At 37.9% G+C, this 17,552-nt stretch overlaps 2 protein-coding genes and 1 long non-coding RNA gene across 4 annotated transcripts in view; all 3 read right to left on the bottom strand.

Moving 5' to 3' along the window:
* The window catches only part of LOC139139312 (cubilin-like), a 250,854-nt gene that overhangs the window by 143,436 nt on the left and 89,866 nt on the right, over nt 1-17,552 (bottom strand). The gene's annotated exons all lie outside the window — the stretch shown is intronic.
* Nucleotides 3,702-6,095, bottom strand: LOC139139278 (uncharacterized). Its single transcript, XR_011553768.1, has 3 exons — nt 5,898-6,095; nt 5,311-5,462; nt 3,702-5,088 (listed from the first exon to the last, which is right to left on the bottom strand). It is a non-coding gene; the product is annotated as an uncharacterized lncRNA (long non-coding RNA).
* LOC139139277 (uncharacterized) lies at nt 6,114-9,380 on the bottom strand. Of its 2 annotated transcripts, XR_011553767.1 has the most exons (5): nt 9,083-9,380; nt 8,483-8,800; nt 7,484-7,560; nt 6,667-6,875; nt 6,114-6,293 (listed from the first exon to the last, which is right to left on the bottom strand). XR_011553767.1 is itself a non-coding variant. In XM_070708126.1 (4 exons), exons 1-4 carry the CDS (start codon nt 8,155-8,157, stop codon nt 6,252-6,254), a joined length of 615 nt encoding a protein of 204 aa, XP_070564227.1. In that variant the 5' UTR covers nt 8,158-8,266; the 3' UTR covers nt 6,116-6,251. The 2 variants fall into 2 exon arrangements, 1 of the variants encoding a protein (XP_070564227.1); XM_070708126.1 differs by lacking the exons at nt 8,483-8,800; nt 9,083-9,380 and adding an exon at nt 7,871-8,266 and having other exon boundaries at nt 6,116-6,293.

Genomic DNA, 17,552 nt, shown 5'->3' with positions numbered 1-17,552 from the left:
CGTGGTTACTGGAGACCCCTTTACATGCAAATTTTGTGTCAAATGGTGTGTTCTCCTGGAAAAACAAACGTTCAATTTCTATATGAAGGAGGCGAATTTGCCCTCAAAACTCGAAACCACCCCTTTATGGGGTGTACCTAGCTATTTTGAACGAGCTTCTCGAATCTGCAGCTCTATTTCGAAATGATGGTCTGGTTTTCTCAGCTCAAGGATAAGTGTTCTCCATCGCTGTGGGCATTACTATTCTCAACTGGGGGTACAGTTTCCAGTCGTAATGTTTTTCATTGTGTCCGGGATATAAAACCTTTCCTTTTCACAATTTTACTTTAATTAACACTAGTCCACATCTTGTCAGCGATTAAACATGTTACAAGTTTAAATGTTAAATTCTGGTCTCGAGCCCTCTGTTCGACCAAACTGAAATTACCCCTCCCACTTTGGCTGGTCCAGTGGGTGTAGCAAGGGTCGTGCCATCGCCTAGGAAACGGAGGGTGCATTAATGTTGCATTTCGATGCACATTTTGATTATATTCAGAAGATTTTGTGGCAAAAACTCAGATAGAGAAGCATTAATATTCACATCTCACTTATTCAAGACTGGCTGAGAGCAGCACTTCCATTCAGTTAACATCATTACGCCATTTATTATGCCAAGAAAGATGACGCCAAGAAATTTGCCCTCCCTGGTCTCAGCCAGAAATGGTTATACCTTACAGAGTTTTTTCCCACGGAATGAAAACAAATGTACTTGGGCTGAGGCCCAAGTACAATAATAATAATAATAATAATAATAATAATAATAATATAATAATAATAATTAATTATTATTATTATTATTATTATTACAAGTTTAGGGGCTATAAGTATTATATAGAAATGTAATAACACTAGTTCAATGAAGCTCTGGGAATTCTGAAAAAGAGGTGTTGTTTATTTTAATTTTGTCAAAAGGGGAGACTTCTAATTGTTGTACGTGCAGCGCAGAATTGTACATAATACTGTACGGAGAGAGGGACATCATTAGGCCAAGGAGTAATTAAATGCTTGTCGGAAAAGTGACACTAAGCAGTTTAAAGCGATACCCAGCAGGCCCAGACTTTTAACTTGTGTGCGAACTTTATGGATACACATTCAATCGGAAGCCACAGAACAGCGCCACAAACGGCAACAATTAGAGAGCCACCTTTTTCATATAGGCAGAAATCAATGTATTATTGCCTTATTTGTATTGTACGGTGATTGTTTTAACAGCACAATGGCAAATTAACTGTAATGTTATTAAAAATTACTTCAAACCATAACATAAATGATCAAAACAGGCACGTGCATATAGAATAAAACATTTTTTTTTATTTCTTGAAGTGACAAGACTCAAATAAATTACATGTACCGGTAACAAAGTTTCGGGCAAACATCTTTTACAAACTCTCTGAATATCAAAAGTAACTTATCCCACAAAGTTGCATTTTAAAAAAGGGACAAATAAAGAGCTAAACAAAAAATATAGGAAACGAAAAGGAAAGGTACACAGAAACTGAAAAAATACAAATTGAAATGATCAAATACCTTTATTTTAAATACAATCTGAAAATACAAACAAAATTAAAAAATGAGAAATACTTGAAATAAAATGGACACCTTGCAACTTCCAGGGTCGTTGTATTCTGTAAATAGATAAGCAAAACAAGGTTATTTACATCTGTACTTGTTAGTATATATATTAAATCATAATGAAAGCATTTAGAAGTATTTCATTCTTATTTTCATGCTAAAAATTTAACTTTTCCAATGATATTTCATGTAAGATAAAACTGAAGGAAGTTTCATTGGAACATGTGAAAACATCCGAAAATGGTAAGTTAACATTTAATTCATCATTACATATACTGGACTCACCATAAAGATGACTTTTCAAGCATCAATTTTAAATTGAACAAGTCGTTGATGACACAGTTCCCACTTGTTCATTGGTACTTTAATTACAAGTCCTCAGAGAGGATAGAGTCCTCTTCATTAATTAGGTCTATGATAAAAATACTGTGATACAGATGGCGCTAAATGGCCAAGAATGAGCTCCACGGTGGTGAAAACATAAAACCAATGTAGGCCGCCATCCTAATTACAAAAGGTCATTAAATGAGTCAATTAGTAATGAATCAACAGGATGTTGCCGAACATTTTTGCTTACTATCCTAACACTAATAGATTATCACCGGTACCGGTAAAGTTTGATGCAGTATTTACAAACTATGAGATCAACATCTGTACCGAGTTTCATCAAATTTTGACGCAGTATTTGTGGACATATAACTCTAATTAGGAAAGTTCATTAAATAAGCAATTACAAATTAATTAAAATGAAACTGATAAATGCCTTTTTATTGTTCAAGCAATGTAAGCTTAAGGTGGAATGCGGGTAACAGTGACGTTAATCAGGATTTTTCTGAAACTTTCAGGAGATGTCTAGGGTGAGATGAAATGTTAAAAAATGAGAAAAAAAGATGGGGTCCCCATGCAAATTTTGGAGATATGGCGCCCTTTATGTTGTCCCGCGAAAACATTTCGCTGAAATTGGTTAAAATGTTGTATTATTCGATTATCTAGTGTTATTAAATAATAAACTGAAATATAGTAAAAACAATTTAACAGATTTTATACAACACATGTCCCCGTATTGTATTGTATTAGTTTTGTGATCTGCTTTTGAAAATATCAGAAAATATAGCAACGTTTCCATGAATAGTGCTTTTAAAAAAGAGCAAAGTTTGGCCAAATTTTGATATTTTCATTACAAATGTCATGATCTGAAATCTACGTTTTCTTGAAACTCTCGTAAATTAAGCCCAACAATATATGGATTGCGAATCAAACGAAAAAAATGGGGGTCACCGCACAATTTTTTAAGATATGGGCTTTTTTAATACAAAAAATGCTACACTGAAGCGCCCTCTAGCGACAGATCCCTGTTTAATATGATATTCAAAACTTGTTTTAATAGTTATGAAATAAAGTTTAGTTCACTCAAGTACTGCAAATAATCCCACATTTGTCACACTTAAAACGGGCCTGTTACACAAAGTTTGCTATCTTGGTGTGAACTCTTTTGACAAACCAAATTTGAAAGTCGCACCTCAAAGTAATTATGCTATATCGCGACAAAAAGACCACTTCCGGAAAGAACGCTTGCAGAAAGAACGTTCGTACGCGTGCGCAGATACGACGCGCAGTACGAATATTCGCGTTACCCGCAAGCTACGTTAACATCTCTACCAAGTTTCATGAAATGTGATGCAGTATTTCTCGACATATCAGTCTAATTATGAAACTTAGGTAATGACATGATACTGCTACATGCCGTTAAACAAATCAATGTGCATATGTATGACATAGGTCAATGTCCTTATACCAACTTTGAATGATACTGGTGGAAAGATGTCTGAGTTATGGCTCTGTACATGAAAAGATCAACAAAATGGCCGCCATGCAGCCATATTTAATCTTACTGTCTAAAAAATCTATATGCATATGTATGACATAAGTCAATGTCCATGTACCAACTTTGAATAAAATCAGTTGAGACTTGCCAGAGTTATGGCTTTCGACATGAAAAAAAAACATAACAAAATGGCCGCCATGTGGTCATATTGGATCATATCGTGAAACAATCGACATACATATGTATAACATGAGTTAATGTCCTTGTAACAACTTTGAATAAAATCGGTTGAGATATGATTGAGTAATTGCTCAGTACATGAAAAAATTGTAACAAAATGGTGGCATGGTAGCCATATCGTGTTCATATGTATGACATAGGTCAAAGTCCTTGTACAAAGTTTGAATAAAATCCATTTAGACGGGCCTGAGTTATGGCTAAGGACATGAAAAAATTGTAACAAAATGGCTGCCATGCGGCCATATTGAATCATATCATGAAACAAATTGACATGCATATGTATGACATAGGTCAATGTCCTTGTACCAACTTTGAATAAAATCGGTTGAGATATGCCTGAGTTATGGCTCCGTACATGACAAAATTGTAATAAGTTTGCCGCATGGCAGCCATATTGGATAATGTTGTGAAACAAATTGATGTGCATATGTATGATGAAGGTCAATGTCCTTGTACTAACTTTCAATAAAATCGGTTGAAACATGTCGGAGTTATGGCTCTGTACATAAAAAAATTGTAATAAAATGGCCGCATGGCGGCCACATTGGATCATATCACAAAACAAAGCGACGTGCATATGTATGACATATCAAGTAATCCTTGTACCAAGTTTGAATGAAATTGCTCCGTGTATCTCTGAGATATCTGCGTGAACAGACGGATGCATGGACGGACAAACGCACACACTGACACACGCTCGGACATGACCAAACCTATAAGTCCCCCCGGACGGTATCTTGGGGACTAAAAATACAAGCATCAATTTAGTAAAAATATGATTCATAGAAAGAACCCGATTTCAATGTTTTTATTTACATATTGGTTTGTTATTGACTTAATTTGTTCTTTACATGTTTATTTTATCATTATTTATCTTTACTTTTATCACTATGGCCATCATTATTTCACGTTCCTTATTTGGTTCTGTATGAATCCCTTTGTGTTTTTGGCACTTTCACATGACTGGGATTGGTCATCACATTATGCTCCCTTACCATAAGTTCTAATTTCTTTAAACCATTATGGCCAGGTACTTTACTATACCGGTCCATTCCCTTCCTAATCTCATGATGGATACTCTCTACACCGTTCTGTGAGGAAACCAAAGCCAAACCCTGTGTTTTCAATCTGAGGGATGACATGATCTTCTAACATATGCATTTTGGGGGATACACTTTCATTAGGAAAGTGTTCTCTGTAATATGCCATTAAATGTGATATGTTTGAACTGAGAATGCTAATATATTCATCTGACATTCTATTGCTTGTACTCTAAAGATTATGGCAGGCTGCAAATTTTGAAAATATTGGCTTATACGGACCACAAATGTGTGCAGCCTGTTCATTCAGCTATGGGCATATTTTGCTGTGGTCCCGATGACGCTCTTGCACAACTTTTGAATGTTTTCTTCCTGAAACACAAAAATAAAAAAAAGGATATGATAACTTTCTTTCAAAGAAGCAAACAGAGTTGTTTCACTGAAAGTAGGTCAAAATAATGTAGACGAAATACATCTTCTGTAGTATATATATAACACACAATAAATCTGACACTGAAAGCTTGATGACAAGCAGAATACTGAACCTTTTAATGACTTTAGCAACAAAACAGTGTACAGTTGTAAAACACATACTTTACAGCACTTGTTCACATGATTTCCGATGAATGCCTGCCCGTGGTAAGAATGACGTCCAACCCAAATGACTGCAGAGCTTGGTCAATACCGCAGACTACAAAACCACATTGTTTTGGCAGTTTCGCTTTTACGTCTGTAGCTTCAGATATCTAAGAAAACAAAGATAAACACTGTGTTGTCTGGAAATGACTGCACTACAAATGTGCACAAGCCAAAATTCTGAAAATGCAGCATGGACATGACTGTGCACTTGAGATTTACAATGTTATTGCTTATCATCACAAAAATGATCTTACTTCTGGTATCAATATGCCATTTTCAAAGATGAAGGAGACCCTCTGAGATCTCAGGTTGCTAGACAGGTTATCTGTGGGTGTTCTCACATGATACAGGAAATTTAACACCATGCTAAACAAACATTACATGTTTATTTAACATGGCAACTATTCCAGTTTGATAAAAAGTTTGACTTGGCTAGCAACTCACTGCCACTGAAATTAATTGTGTCTCACAAGATTTCAAAATTATCACAAAATTATGTATTTTTATTTTGTTAATGTAGTCTTCTATTCGTAAATACTAACCTTCCTGTCAGCTTCTTCACTGAGTTCCTGCACTTTCTCCTGGGCTTTTTTAACTTTGCCCAAGGTCATTAGTGGCGGTCTGCCATCATCTTCACTGTTGTCGTCGTCATCATCATCATCGTCACAGTCATCATCAGCAAGGAGAGCCTTTTCAACACTATCAGCCAAGGTCTTAGCTTCTTCTTGGAGTTCTTTCGCTTCACACTATGTCTCGACTCTTTTCAACATGGCTACATATGTGTCAAATCCAGCAGGCTTCAGCACGGATTCATCAATGTCATCATCTCTCTCCAGAGTCGTGATGATCTTGATATCCAGTACTGCACAGCTAGCTTCCATCATGGTGAAAAACTTTCAAAACAAGCCAGGACTGATGTGCAACCCTGGGACTGCAACCTGTGATAAAATATAAGGGTTAGCACATGTATCTTTTACTTTTAATGTATGACAATATCTTGTAACGTTCATACCTACCTATTTATGAAGAAAACACTACATACAAATATACAACAACTAGATTGATCACAAATGCTGACATATGTGCTGGCTTCATTGTCAACTTGTTTTCGCATATAGCTTCACTAATAAACTTCTATTTGTGCACACCGTTATGGACATAGTGGCATGCATACATGTAGATAGGTCACAGTGTGGTCTGTTGAACTGTTCAGAGAAAGGTAAAGTGAACTGATTGAAACACAACAGAGCTATATGTTTAGTTAGTTAATGGAAGCAAACAACATAGTGGATTTAATTGATTAGTACATACTCTGTGCAGTGGTACATTGAAAAGTGGCTTTCTGACACTATTGTAGTGCTGCATGGCATGCCTTAGGTTTCCACCAGTTGAAAGAAATTCACTGTGACATTTTCTGATATCATCAAGGGTTCTCTTCTTCATTGATGACAATGGTTGTTCCTCCTTCGGCAACTGTGCTTGTTCCTTGCTGATCACACAGCATACGCAAAAATATTTCCCTAAAATATTTCAATGTGAGGAAGACAAGGAACAAAAACTGACATAATTACTTAAAAACCTTAGTAGGTATAGACATGACTGGTGTTCATGAAGTCAATTTGATGTGCATGTGTGAACTCTTGGAGAGGATGTACATGTACCTGTAATATGCAAACTTATCAATTTAAATATTTATTTCAAAGAAATTCATGGTTACTACATTTTGCATTGCCAGTATACATATTAATACTATGTGTAAGAATTAAATTGAGAAATAAACACAAGAATTTCTACAGAGGAAAACAATCATTTGTCAATAGCTTGCAAACATTTATCAAGATCTGACCCACTGTATACCCCTTCCTTTAATTTATCTGACTAATCAATGTTAGCTGTGAATGTCTTAAGTCAACGAAAAACTACAACAAATTATCATAATTGTGTTCTACAGCATATCATACACAATGCATGCTGATTATTAACAGTCGCACATATTGCAAACTGATAGGTCAAGGACGTACACATGTAAATCATAGGTAAAACTGAAGTGTACACAATAAACTGCCTGTCCTGTCAGTGCCTCAATTTTTCTTATGTATAAATCATGATGCAAGTATACATTTCATACCATTTGGTCCAGACAATCCATAACTCTTGGCCAGATACTCATTATCTCCCATCATCCGTGCTAATAGTGTCTTGTCCCTGAAATAAATCAAAGTGGAATGTAAGACAATTGTCCACACCAATGTTTCTACACATCAATACATTTTGTACATGCAAGAAAACAACTTTGCCTTTTGTACTATTTAATGTAGGTATCATTATGCTGCATAAGTTTGGTCAGATTTGCACATTGTTTTTCGGATTTTTGGATCAGCAGTATAATGCATGTATTAAACTTGGATAACCAATATGTATGTATCTTAAGTTCCAAATATTGTACCAAATAAATATATGGTACAATCTGTTCATTGTTTAGTAAACACAGTACGGTATGCATGTTTAGACTTACTTCCACTTTGTACCATCCAGTTTGTCTACCTGACCTCTGTTAACAGCTAAAGCTATTTCTAAATTGTAATAGGAAGCAGGTGCTGCAAATGTACTCCAAATCACTGTATTATCTGCTACATTTGGATTACTGATGTTAGCAACTTGGTAAACCATTCTCATGGTTCCCTTACTCTTGTCCCCACCTAACTTTATCCAAATTTCACTGGTAGGTATTGTACCATGCCAGGTAAGTTTGCTAGACCTGAAGACAAATATGAACAAGATGCAAAAACAACAGTAACACATATATCCAGTAATATGTGATAACAAGATTACTTATCCACAGTCTTTCTCTACATGATCATAATAGAGTTTGCACACAATCCCAAAAGTCTGACTGCAAGCCTGCTGTCCCAATATTAATACTCATGTGCTTATACCGGTATAAGAGCATATAAGAACAATCTAGAACTTTTATTGACATGCTAATTACTGTTCTAAAATTCTCTCTCTTACACAACTAATTAAATTTCCAGAAAATTCCAAACATGACTGATTAAATTCATGGTTGTGAGGTCAAGAAGGACAGTGAACTTGATGATTGTGGGGGAAGATGACCTGCATAACATACCTCACTTCCAATATTCACATGCCGTGCCTTGAAGTAACGCCGTAATTTCCTCTTGGCAGCCCATGTTGTTCCCATAGCAACTTCCAAATGAAGGCTAGCACCTGGAGGTATGTCAGGAGTGAGTCCCAAGATCTGGAGGATTTTCCTTCTTGTCCTTTTGTTGGTGTCTCACCTCCTCTCACTCAGCTGCAGCATCGCATCACCACCACTGACAATGTCTCTCCTCTGACTTAACTGCAACACCCACTGACGTCTTGTCCCAGTGCTAGCTTCTGAGGTTGTTTTTCGTGGCTTTGGTGTATATGTTAAACACAATGGCTGAAATTACACCAAAAATTGAAAAACCAAATTTATCTTTCAAAAGTATATGTGGGTGATAAATTCATGAAATTGGACTAGCTCATTACTTGATGAAATTAATTTGTTGAACCACTACCAGGTCACACATGTACTACAAAACCAAATAAATGTTATTACAAATACAAATTTACAAATTATCATATTCCATGATAGCTTTATCAGAAGAATTTACTCCAAAATCTAACTGTATATTGATATGTGGGTATAGATCAGCAAGAGTAATGCTGGTAAAAAACTCACCTGGCCCTTGGTTTTAATCTTTATCGAACTATCATCACTTCTGTTTGCTTCTATTTTTTTCTTGACAAGTGTTGTTGCCATTTCTTCATACTGTAGCAGCATATGCACCGCTGATCAATACATTCTGCATCACAATTTCTGCGGCCTTCACTGCACATATATTGTTCTGCCTATCCCTTGATGTTTCATCATTTGATGTCTCGGTATTGATTTGGTCAGGAATGGGGACTGGAGTATGGTGGCTTCTGATGGGAAATGGGCTCACTGACGAGAAGCAGTGGTCTCCAGCAATGGACTGGTAAACACAACCGTTCTGTGTTGTGTTGCAGATCTTGCAGTGGCACAACTGACTTACAACCGACATTCCCATAATCACATGTGACTGTGGCATTTGATAGCATGTTTGCAAAGGCAATGGGGGGACTTACAATAGATTCACACATAATAGAGAGACGGCACACAGGACAGGATGAAGAAACTTGCAACCACTGACACAAACATTCAGCACAAAACACATGTGGTCCATCACACAAAAGTTGTATTGGTCCATCTATTATGTCTTTGCAAATGGGACACTCCATTTCTTCAATGAGATCATTGAACCTCTGTCTCTGCAAGGGAATGAATCTTCTCATCTTTTTCCTGCCCTCTGTTTTACAGCTGCTGTTAGATTTGTACTGCCATGAGTTTCACTCTGCAGTTTCCCCGTCTCTCCTGTCTCCTTGTAAGTGATACCAGAAATGTCACTGCCTTGGTATTGACTCGGTCTGCCCCTGTTTTTACTGTCTTTCTTTTTCTTTCCTGCCTTACACAATGCATCACACACCGCACATATCCGTACTCTACAGTGTCTGGACCATTTCACTACGTGTGTCCCTGGCCGATAGGTTTTGTTATTGCTTTCTGCCTGCTGCCATGGAGCAATGACTCTCTTACAGTGACAACAAAATTGGACGGGTGAACATCAGAATGTCTTCACTAAAACTGTACTCTCAAAAAATTCTTTAACTCCACGATCAAATTGGAGCATGGATAACTTGTGCCATTTATTTTCCGTGCACAAATACGACACCGGTTTTTTAGCACACGAGCATGAAATTCGAATGACATTTTCACAGTCTTGGCCAACAGACGATTGAAAAAAGCGCCAGAAAATATGCCAGTGTGTAAACAAACCCGTTACCAGGGAGACATGCGTGATGGTCCGAAAAACTATGCTCACTGCAACGCACATATGGACGTAAATAAAAAAAACCCACACGCATAAAAAATAACCCATGACAAATCACGCCATGAAATGTACAGATTAAATCACTGCGGACACGGGTTTAATCGGTTTCAATCTTGTTAAAATTGATTTACTTAAAATCTGAACCTCGTAAATTACACAACACATTAATGAAATACTTACAGACCGTCATGCTTTATGTTATCAAGTTGTCCGTGCTGAGAAACTTCTCCTGCAAATGTCGCGAGGTCAAAGGTAAACTAGCGATAAACATCCAGCTATGTTTAGTATGCCACTTAAGAATAGCTTTCACTATCACATTTGAATGCATTTTTTAAATGTTTATGGGTCAGAATTCGAGGAACAACACGCGCACGGCGAGCGATCGTCTCGGTATGCACACAATACGATGGCCGCCATCACTGAGAGTGCGTTCGGCTGTTCGTTATTTGTTTGCTCAACCTAAGTTGCCAAGTCGGCCGCGCCGGAAGCAAAACACAGGTGACGTAGTCTGCCAGTATGAGCATGCGCAATTGAGCCTGGGAGCGCGAGAATGTGTATAGTACTGTAGAACTGTCTCGCGCTATCATATCGTTGAGCTATAAACAGTGTGTGCATGTTAACAGAAACTGGAATTACTGCAGAGAATACTTTCCAGGACATCACATGTAAGTCTCTAAGGTACCAAGGAGGACGTTTAGGAAATCCTTTCAGAAAGTTCACGCCGTCTGTGGCCATTTTGTGGAGTATAAGCTTATACCGTAAATACGTTCCTGCACTGGCTGCAGCGTATATAGTATTTCTACTGTACAGTGCACATATTGCCGGATAATATGCGATGGAATTTTGCGTTTCACGTCGTTCAATCATTCAGATGGAAATACCGCCCTTCTCAAAACTTTGAAAAAAACAGGTGACAGATTTGGAATGCTAACAATTGTATATCAAGAATGACGTAATTTAATGAGAAGACATTTGTATTCGAGCACGGCTACAGTTTTTGATTCGAAAACTCTCATCATGGACCGTGGTTGTATTCAACAATCGAGAGGGTTAGGTGAGTCGAACTTTTTCCTATGTCCATGTAGCACTTGTGCAAAAATAACCGAATCCACAGGCCTTTGGCGAATCAATAAATGCGTTTTTCACCAAGCTGAAAGGTTGAAAGATGCGTCCGTCACTTTGGGACGAGGTAGATAAATGCAGTCAAACCCAGCTGGGCACATAATGTGACTTTGTTCTGGAAATTACGAAGACGACCGGCCGTGCGGTGGAACTTTGCAACAAAGTTTCAATATCTGAACTGACTACGTGAATGACAGGCACAGGAAACGATGGCCGATAAAACGCATTGTCGTTGCATTTTGATTATAATGTATCAATCACAATGACACAGAAATTATGCCTCCTCCGGCAGAAGGGCCGTGGCCAATTTTTAGCCCCGTACAGTATGTCTCAGTGCTGAAAAGGCCATGTTGTTGCCAGGTTGTCATGGCGACTTTTAAAATTTGCAACGGGTTGTTAATAGGTCACAAAACTTTTGAGTCCCACTGTCGTCCATTATACCTGTTTCCTTGGGTTATTAATGGTGTGCAAGTATACACATCAAAAGGTGGAATCTTTGAAAAACTGGTAATTTGTATTCCAGAATAGTTACCATGGCAACTCGAAACATAAGATAAGTCTGGTTTTTGTGTTCTCTGACCGAACTCTCCCACTAGGTAATTTTCATATCAATCAAAGTAACTTTTCATGGGATATTAGAAAAACTGAAATTTTCAACCCCTAAAATGGTTACCATGGAAACATGGAGCAGTGAAATCGATATCATATTTGGTCTTTTCGACCCAAAATACCCTTATGGTGAAATTTTCACGGAAATTGAACCTATTATTATTCGCATTATTATTTCTATATAATACTTATATTAATTATTATTATTATTATTATTATTATTATTATTATTATTATTATTATTATTATTACAAGTTTAGGGGCTATAAGTATTATATAGAAATCTAATAACAGTTCATTGAAGCTGTGGGAATTCTGAAAAAGAGGTGTTGTTTATTTTAATTTTGTCAATAGGGGTGACTTCTAATTGTCGTACATATATTCTCTCCGCCCAGTTAGGTGTTCCTTTTGACATCACTACCCTTATGAATATTCATATACTTGCAAAAACTGACAGTCGCTGTGTCTGGCAGCGCCTGCTCACACGCAGCTGCTGAGCTGCACAGCGTAGGCTTCGAATGCAGGCCCATCGTGGCAGTCGTGGGCATGTAGAAAACAAGGCACATCGACTGTGGAGAGTCTATGCCAGTGTAATTGGCCTTGTAAACGTACCTTCAGCGTGGCATTTGTAGTTGTGGCGAAAACCATAAACCCTCTCCCTATGCTGACGTTGTTGGTTTTATTTTGTTCATGTGCATTAACTGTAAAGAATCAAGGAAGTTTTGGGATGGAAATAGAGCAAAGGCATGAGCTTCCATGAGATCTGTGCTACAATATAACTTTACGCATGCGCACCTCGTTTGCCAGTGTAATCTGCCAATATGAGCGTGCGCAGTTGAGTGAACGTGCTCGTGAATGTGTAGTCTGCACACTACGTCTCGTGTCATTCAGCTTTGCATGTTGACAGAAACTGGAATTACTGCAGAGAATACTTTTCAGGACATCACATGTGAGTCTCTAAGGTAACAAGTAGGACTTTTGGGAAATCTTTTCAGAAAGTTCACGTCGCCTGTGGCCATTTTGTGGAGTATAAGCTTATAGTTATACATACCTGGAGCGTATACAGTATTTCTTCTGTACAGTGTACATATTGCCGGATAATATGCGATGGAATTTTGCGTTTCACGTCGTTCAATCATTCAGATGGGAATGGTGCCCTGCTCCAAACTTTGAAAAAAACAGGGTGACAGATTTGGAATGCTAACAATTGTATATCAAGAATGACGTAATTTAATGAGAAGACATTTGTATTCGAGCACGGCTACAGTTTTTGATTCGAGAACTCTCATCATGATGGACCGTGGTTGTATTCAACAATCGAGAGGGCAACGGTGAGTCGAACTTTTTCCTATGTCCATGTAGCACTTGTGCAAAATAAGCGAATCCACAGCCTTTGGCGAATCAATAAATGCGTTTTTCACCAAGCTGAAAGGTTGAAAGATCCGTCCGTCACTTTGGGACGAGCTAGATAAATGCAGTCAAACCCAGCTGGGCAAATAATGTGACTTTGTTCTGGAAATTACGAAGACGACGTGCGATGGAACTTTGCAACAAAGTTTCAATATCTGTACTGACGTACTTGAATGACTGGCACAGGAAACAATGATAATAATGTATCAATCACAATGACACAGAAATTATGCCTCCTCCCGGCAGAAGGGCCATGGCCAATTTTTAGCCCTGCTACAGTATGTCTCAGTGCTGAAAAGGCCATGTTGTTGTCAGGTTGTCATGGCGACTTTTAAAATTTACATACAACTCTGAGAGTGAAACGGGTTATAGGTCACAGAACTTTTGAGTCCCACTGTCGTCCATTATTCCTGTTTCCTAGGGTATTAAAGGTGTGCAAGTATACACATCAAAAGACTAGAAATTCACTTCATGGGCACAATCTCGTAAAGTAGCCTTTTCTTGTCTGGTTAACGCGAAAAGGTACCCCTGATCTAAAATATGCATGGTTTTAAATAAAAAGCTGTGGTAACCGAAATGGTTACTATGGTAACATTTAACAAAAATGAACATGGAGTTCATACTGTTATAAATACACTTAGGAGAGCATTTGCATAGTAACTGGGATTACTTTAGGCGACTGATGCCGTATGTTGTGGGTTCGAATCCGATTGAAAACTATCCGAATTTAATGGACTTTGGACAAAATTGAAATTTTAAAACGCAAATAGGTTACTATGGAAAAACAGAGCAGTAAAAATGGATATCATATTTTGTCTTTCTAACCCGAACAACCCTTTGGTATAATATTTCTGTTGATTACTGGATTTTTACACTGGATATTTGGTCTTTCTAACCCAAAATATCCCTTTGATATAACATTCTGTTGATTCCTGGATTTTAGGTGGAATCTTTGAAATACTGGTAATTTTAACTCCTGAATGGTTGCCATGGAAACATCTCACATTAAAATGAGTGTAATTTTTTTGGTGTTCTAACCAAAAAAACCCCTATTATCAATTTTTACATCAATCAATAGTTCTTTAATAGGAATTAGGGAAAAAGTAACATTTTCAATTCAATAATAGTTACCATGGCAACTCAAAACATTAAAATAAGTCTGTTTTTGTGTTCTCTGACCCCAACTTCCCCCCTAGATAATTTTCATATCAATCAAAGTAACTTTTCATTGGATATTAGAAAAACTGAAAATTTAACCCCTAAAATGGTTACCATGGAAACATGGGGCAGTGAAATTGATATCATATTGGGTCTTTTCGACCAAAAATACCCTTCTCCCCCCCACCCTATGTTGACCTTATTGGTTTTATTTTGTTCATGTCCATTAAATGTAAGCAATCAAGGAAGTTTTGGGATGGAAATAGAGCAAAGGCATGAGTTTCCGCGAGATCTGTGCTACAAATATAACTTTATGCATGCGCATTCTTTCGCCAGTGTAGTCTGCCAATATGAGCATGCGCAATTGAGTGAGCGTGCAAGTGAATGTGTAGTCTGTACACTACGTCTCGTGCTATAATCATATCGTTCAGCTTTGCATGTTGACAGAAACTGGAATTACTGCAGAGAATACTTTTCAGGACATCACATGTGAGTCTCTAAGGTAACAAGTAGGACGTTTAGGAAATCCTTTCAGAAAGTTCACGCCGCCTGTGGCCATTTTGCGGAGTATAAGCTTATAGTTATACATACCTGGAGCGGATACAGTATTTCTACTGTACAGTGTACATATTGCCGGATAATATGCGATGGAATTTTGCGTTTCACGTCGTTCAATCATTCAGATGGAAATACCGCCCTTCTCCAAACTTTGAAAAAAAAACAGGGTGACAGATTTGGAATGCTAACTCTTGTATATCAAGAATGACGTAATTTAATGAGAAGACATTTGTATTCGAGCACGGCTACAGTTTTTGATTCGAGAACTCTCATCATGGACCATGGTTGTATTCAACAATCGAGAGGGCTAGGGTGAGTCGAACTTTTTCCTATGTCCATGTAGCACTTGTGCAAAATAAGCGAATCCACAGGCCTTTGGCGAATCAATAAATGCGTTAGAGCTTTAACGCAAAGGAATGACACGGAGACAAGTGTTTGGCCGAAATCCGGGGTTATGCATGCACTGCCATGGCAGGGGCGACGAGGCGTCATAGCGGCCTGAATGGCGGTACCGGGCTCTGGCTACCGTGCATCGGGCAACGTGTTACCGGCCGCCCGCAGCAGACCCATGACAGTACCCCCCTGGAACTTTATTGTATAAAGTAAGCAGTATAAAGACGTACAATATCTTTTATTGTGAGCTGCTAGCCTGCAGCGAGGCTTTATTTATTTATTTATTTATTTTTTCTTTTGCGGTGGGTGGGCGGGGATTTTGTGGTGTGAACTTGAGCGTGGCAGAAGTTGAAATGGACGAGCTATAGCTTTGCTCACACTGATATGCGCATGGATAGTGACGTGGAGAGGGTGACGCAAATTGTTTAGATAACGGTGAAGGGGGCAGTTGTAGATAGGTTACGTCATAAGTGCATCCAGCTAGTGGTAGTAGGTGGCGCATGGTGACCCACATATGTCAAGGTCTAAACCCTTCTCCCCGTGTCCTCCCAGACGTTAACAATGATTATAGCAAAGCCATAATCACCCATTAACCAAGCTGAAAGGTTGAAAGATCCGTCCGTCACTTTGGGACGAGGTAGATAAATGCAGTCAAACCCAGCTGGGCACATAATGTGACTTTGTTCCGGAAATTACGAAGACGACCGGCCGTGCGGTGGAACTTTGCAACAAAGTTTCAATATCTGAACTGACGTACTTGAATGACAGGCACAGGAAACGATGGCCAATAAAAACGCATTCTCGTTGCATTTTGATAATGTATCAATCACAATGACACAGAAATTATGCCGCCTCCCGGCAGGAGGGCCATGGCCAATTTTTAGCCCTGCTACAGTATGTCTCAGTGCTGAAAAGGCCATGTTGTTGTCAGGTTGTCATGGCGACTTTAAAATCTGCATTCAACTCTGAGAGTGAAACGGGTTGTAAATAGGTCACAAAACTTTTGAGTCCCACTGTCGTCCATTATACCTGTTTCCTTGGGTATTAAAGGTGTGCAAGTATACACATCAAAAGACTAGAAAATTCACTTCATGGGCACAATCTCGTAATATAGCCTTTTCTTGTCTGGTTAACGAAAAAAGATACCCCTGATCTAAAATATGCATGGTTTTAAATTAAAAACTGTGGTTACCTAAATGTTTAACATGGCAACATGAAACAAAAATGAACATGGAGTTCATGCTACGATAAATACACTTAGGAGAGCGTTTGCATAGTAACTGGGGTTACTTTTAATGAAATTTGGAAAAACTTTGAAATTTTAAAATGCAAATAGGTTACTATGGAAACACAAGGCAGTAAAAATGGATATCATGTTTTGTCTTTCTAACCCAATATATCCCTTTGGTATAATAGGTCTGTTGATTACTGGATTTTTACACTGGATATTTGGTCTTTCTAACCCAAAATATCCCTTTGATATAACATATTCTGTTGGTTACTGGATTTTAGGTGGAATCTTTGAAAAACTGGTAATTTTTACTCCTGAATGGTTACCATGGAAACATCTCACATTAAAATGAGTGTGATTTTTTTTGTGTGCTAACAAGAAAAACCCTTATTATCAATTTTTTACATCAATCAATAGTTCTTTAATAGGAATTAGGGAAAAAGTAACATTTTCAATCCCAAAATAGTTACCATGGCAACTCGAAACATTAAAATAAGTCTGGTTTTTGTGTTCTCTGACCCGAACTCCCCCACTAGGTAATTTTCATATCAATCAAAGTAACTTTTCATGGGATATTAGAAAAACTGAAATTTTCAACCCCTAAAATGGTTACCATGGAAACATGGGGCAGTGAAATCGATATCATATTTGGTCTTTTCGACCCAAATACCCTTATGGTGAAATTTTCACGGAAATTGAACCTATTATTATTCGCGGTATTATTTAAGCAATAACCCCCGCCGCAGGAGGGTATACAC

Source organism: Ptychodera flava, chromosome 8 (genome assembly GCF_041260155.1).
Source record: "Ptychodera flava strain L36383 chromosome 8, AS_Pfla_20210202, whole genome shotgun sequence".
Taxonomy (NCBI): domain Eukaryota; kingdom Metazoa; phylum Hemichordata; class Enteropneusta; family Ptychoderidae; genus Ptychodera; species Ptychodera flava.
Note: the sequence above shows the minus strand (reverse complement) of the source record. Positions and strands in the feature narration are given on the sequence as shown.

What these genes read in the sequence shown, in the direction of transcription:
- LOC139139277 (XM_070708126.1), bottom strand. Translation starts at nt 8,157, where the DNA reads ATGTGTTACTGTTGTTTTTGCATCTTGTTCATATTTGTCTTCAGGTCT. An exon ending in CTGGATGGTACAAAGTGGAA is followed by an intron (nt 7,561 to 7,870) that starts GTAAGTCTAAAC and finishes GATTTATTTCAG; the next exon opens with GGACAAGACACTATTAGCAC. An exon ending in TCAATGTACCACTGCACAGA is followed by an intron (nt 6,294 to 6,666) that starts GTATGTACTAAT and finishes ATTTTATCACAG; the next exon opens with GTTGCAGTCCCAGGGTTGCA.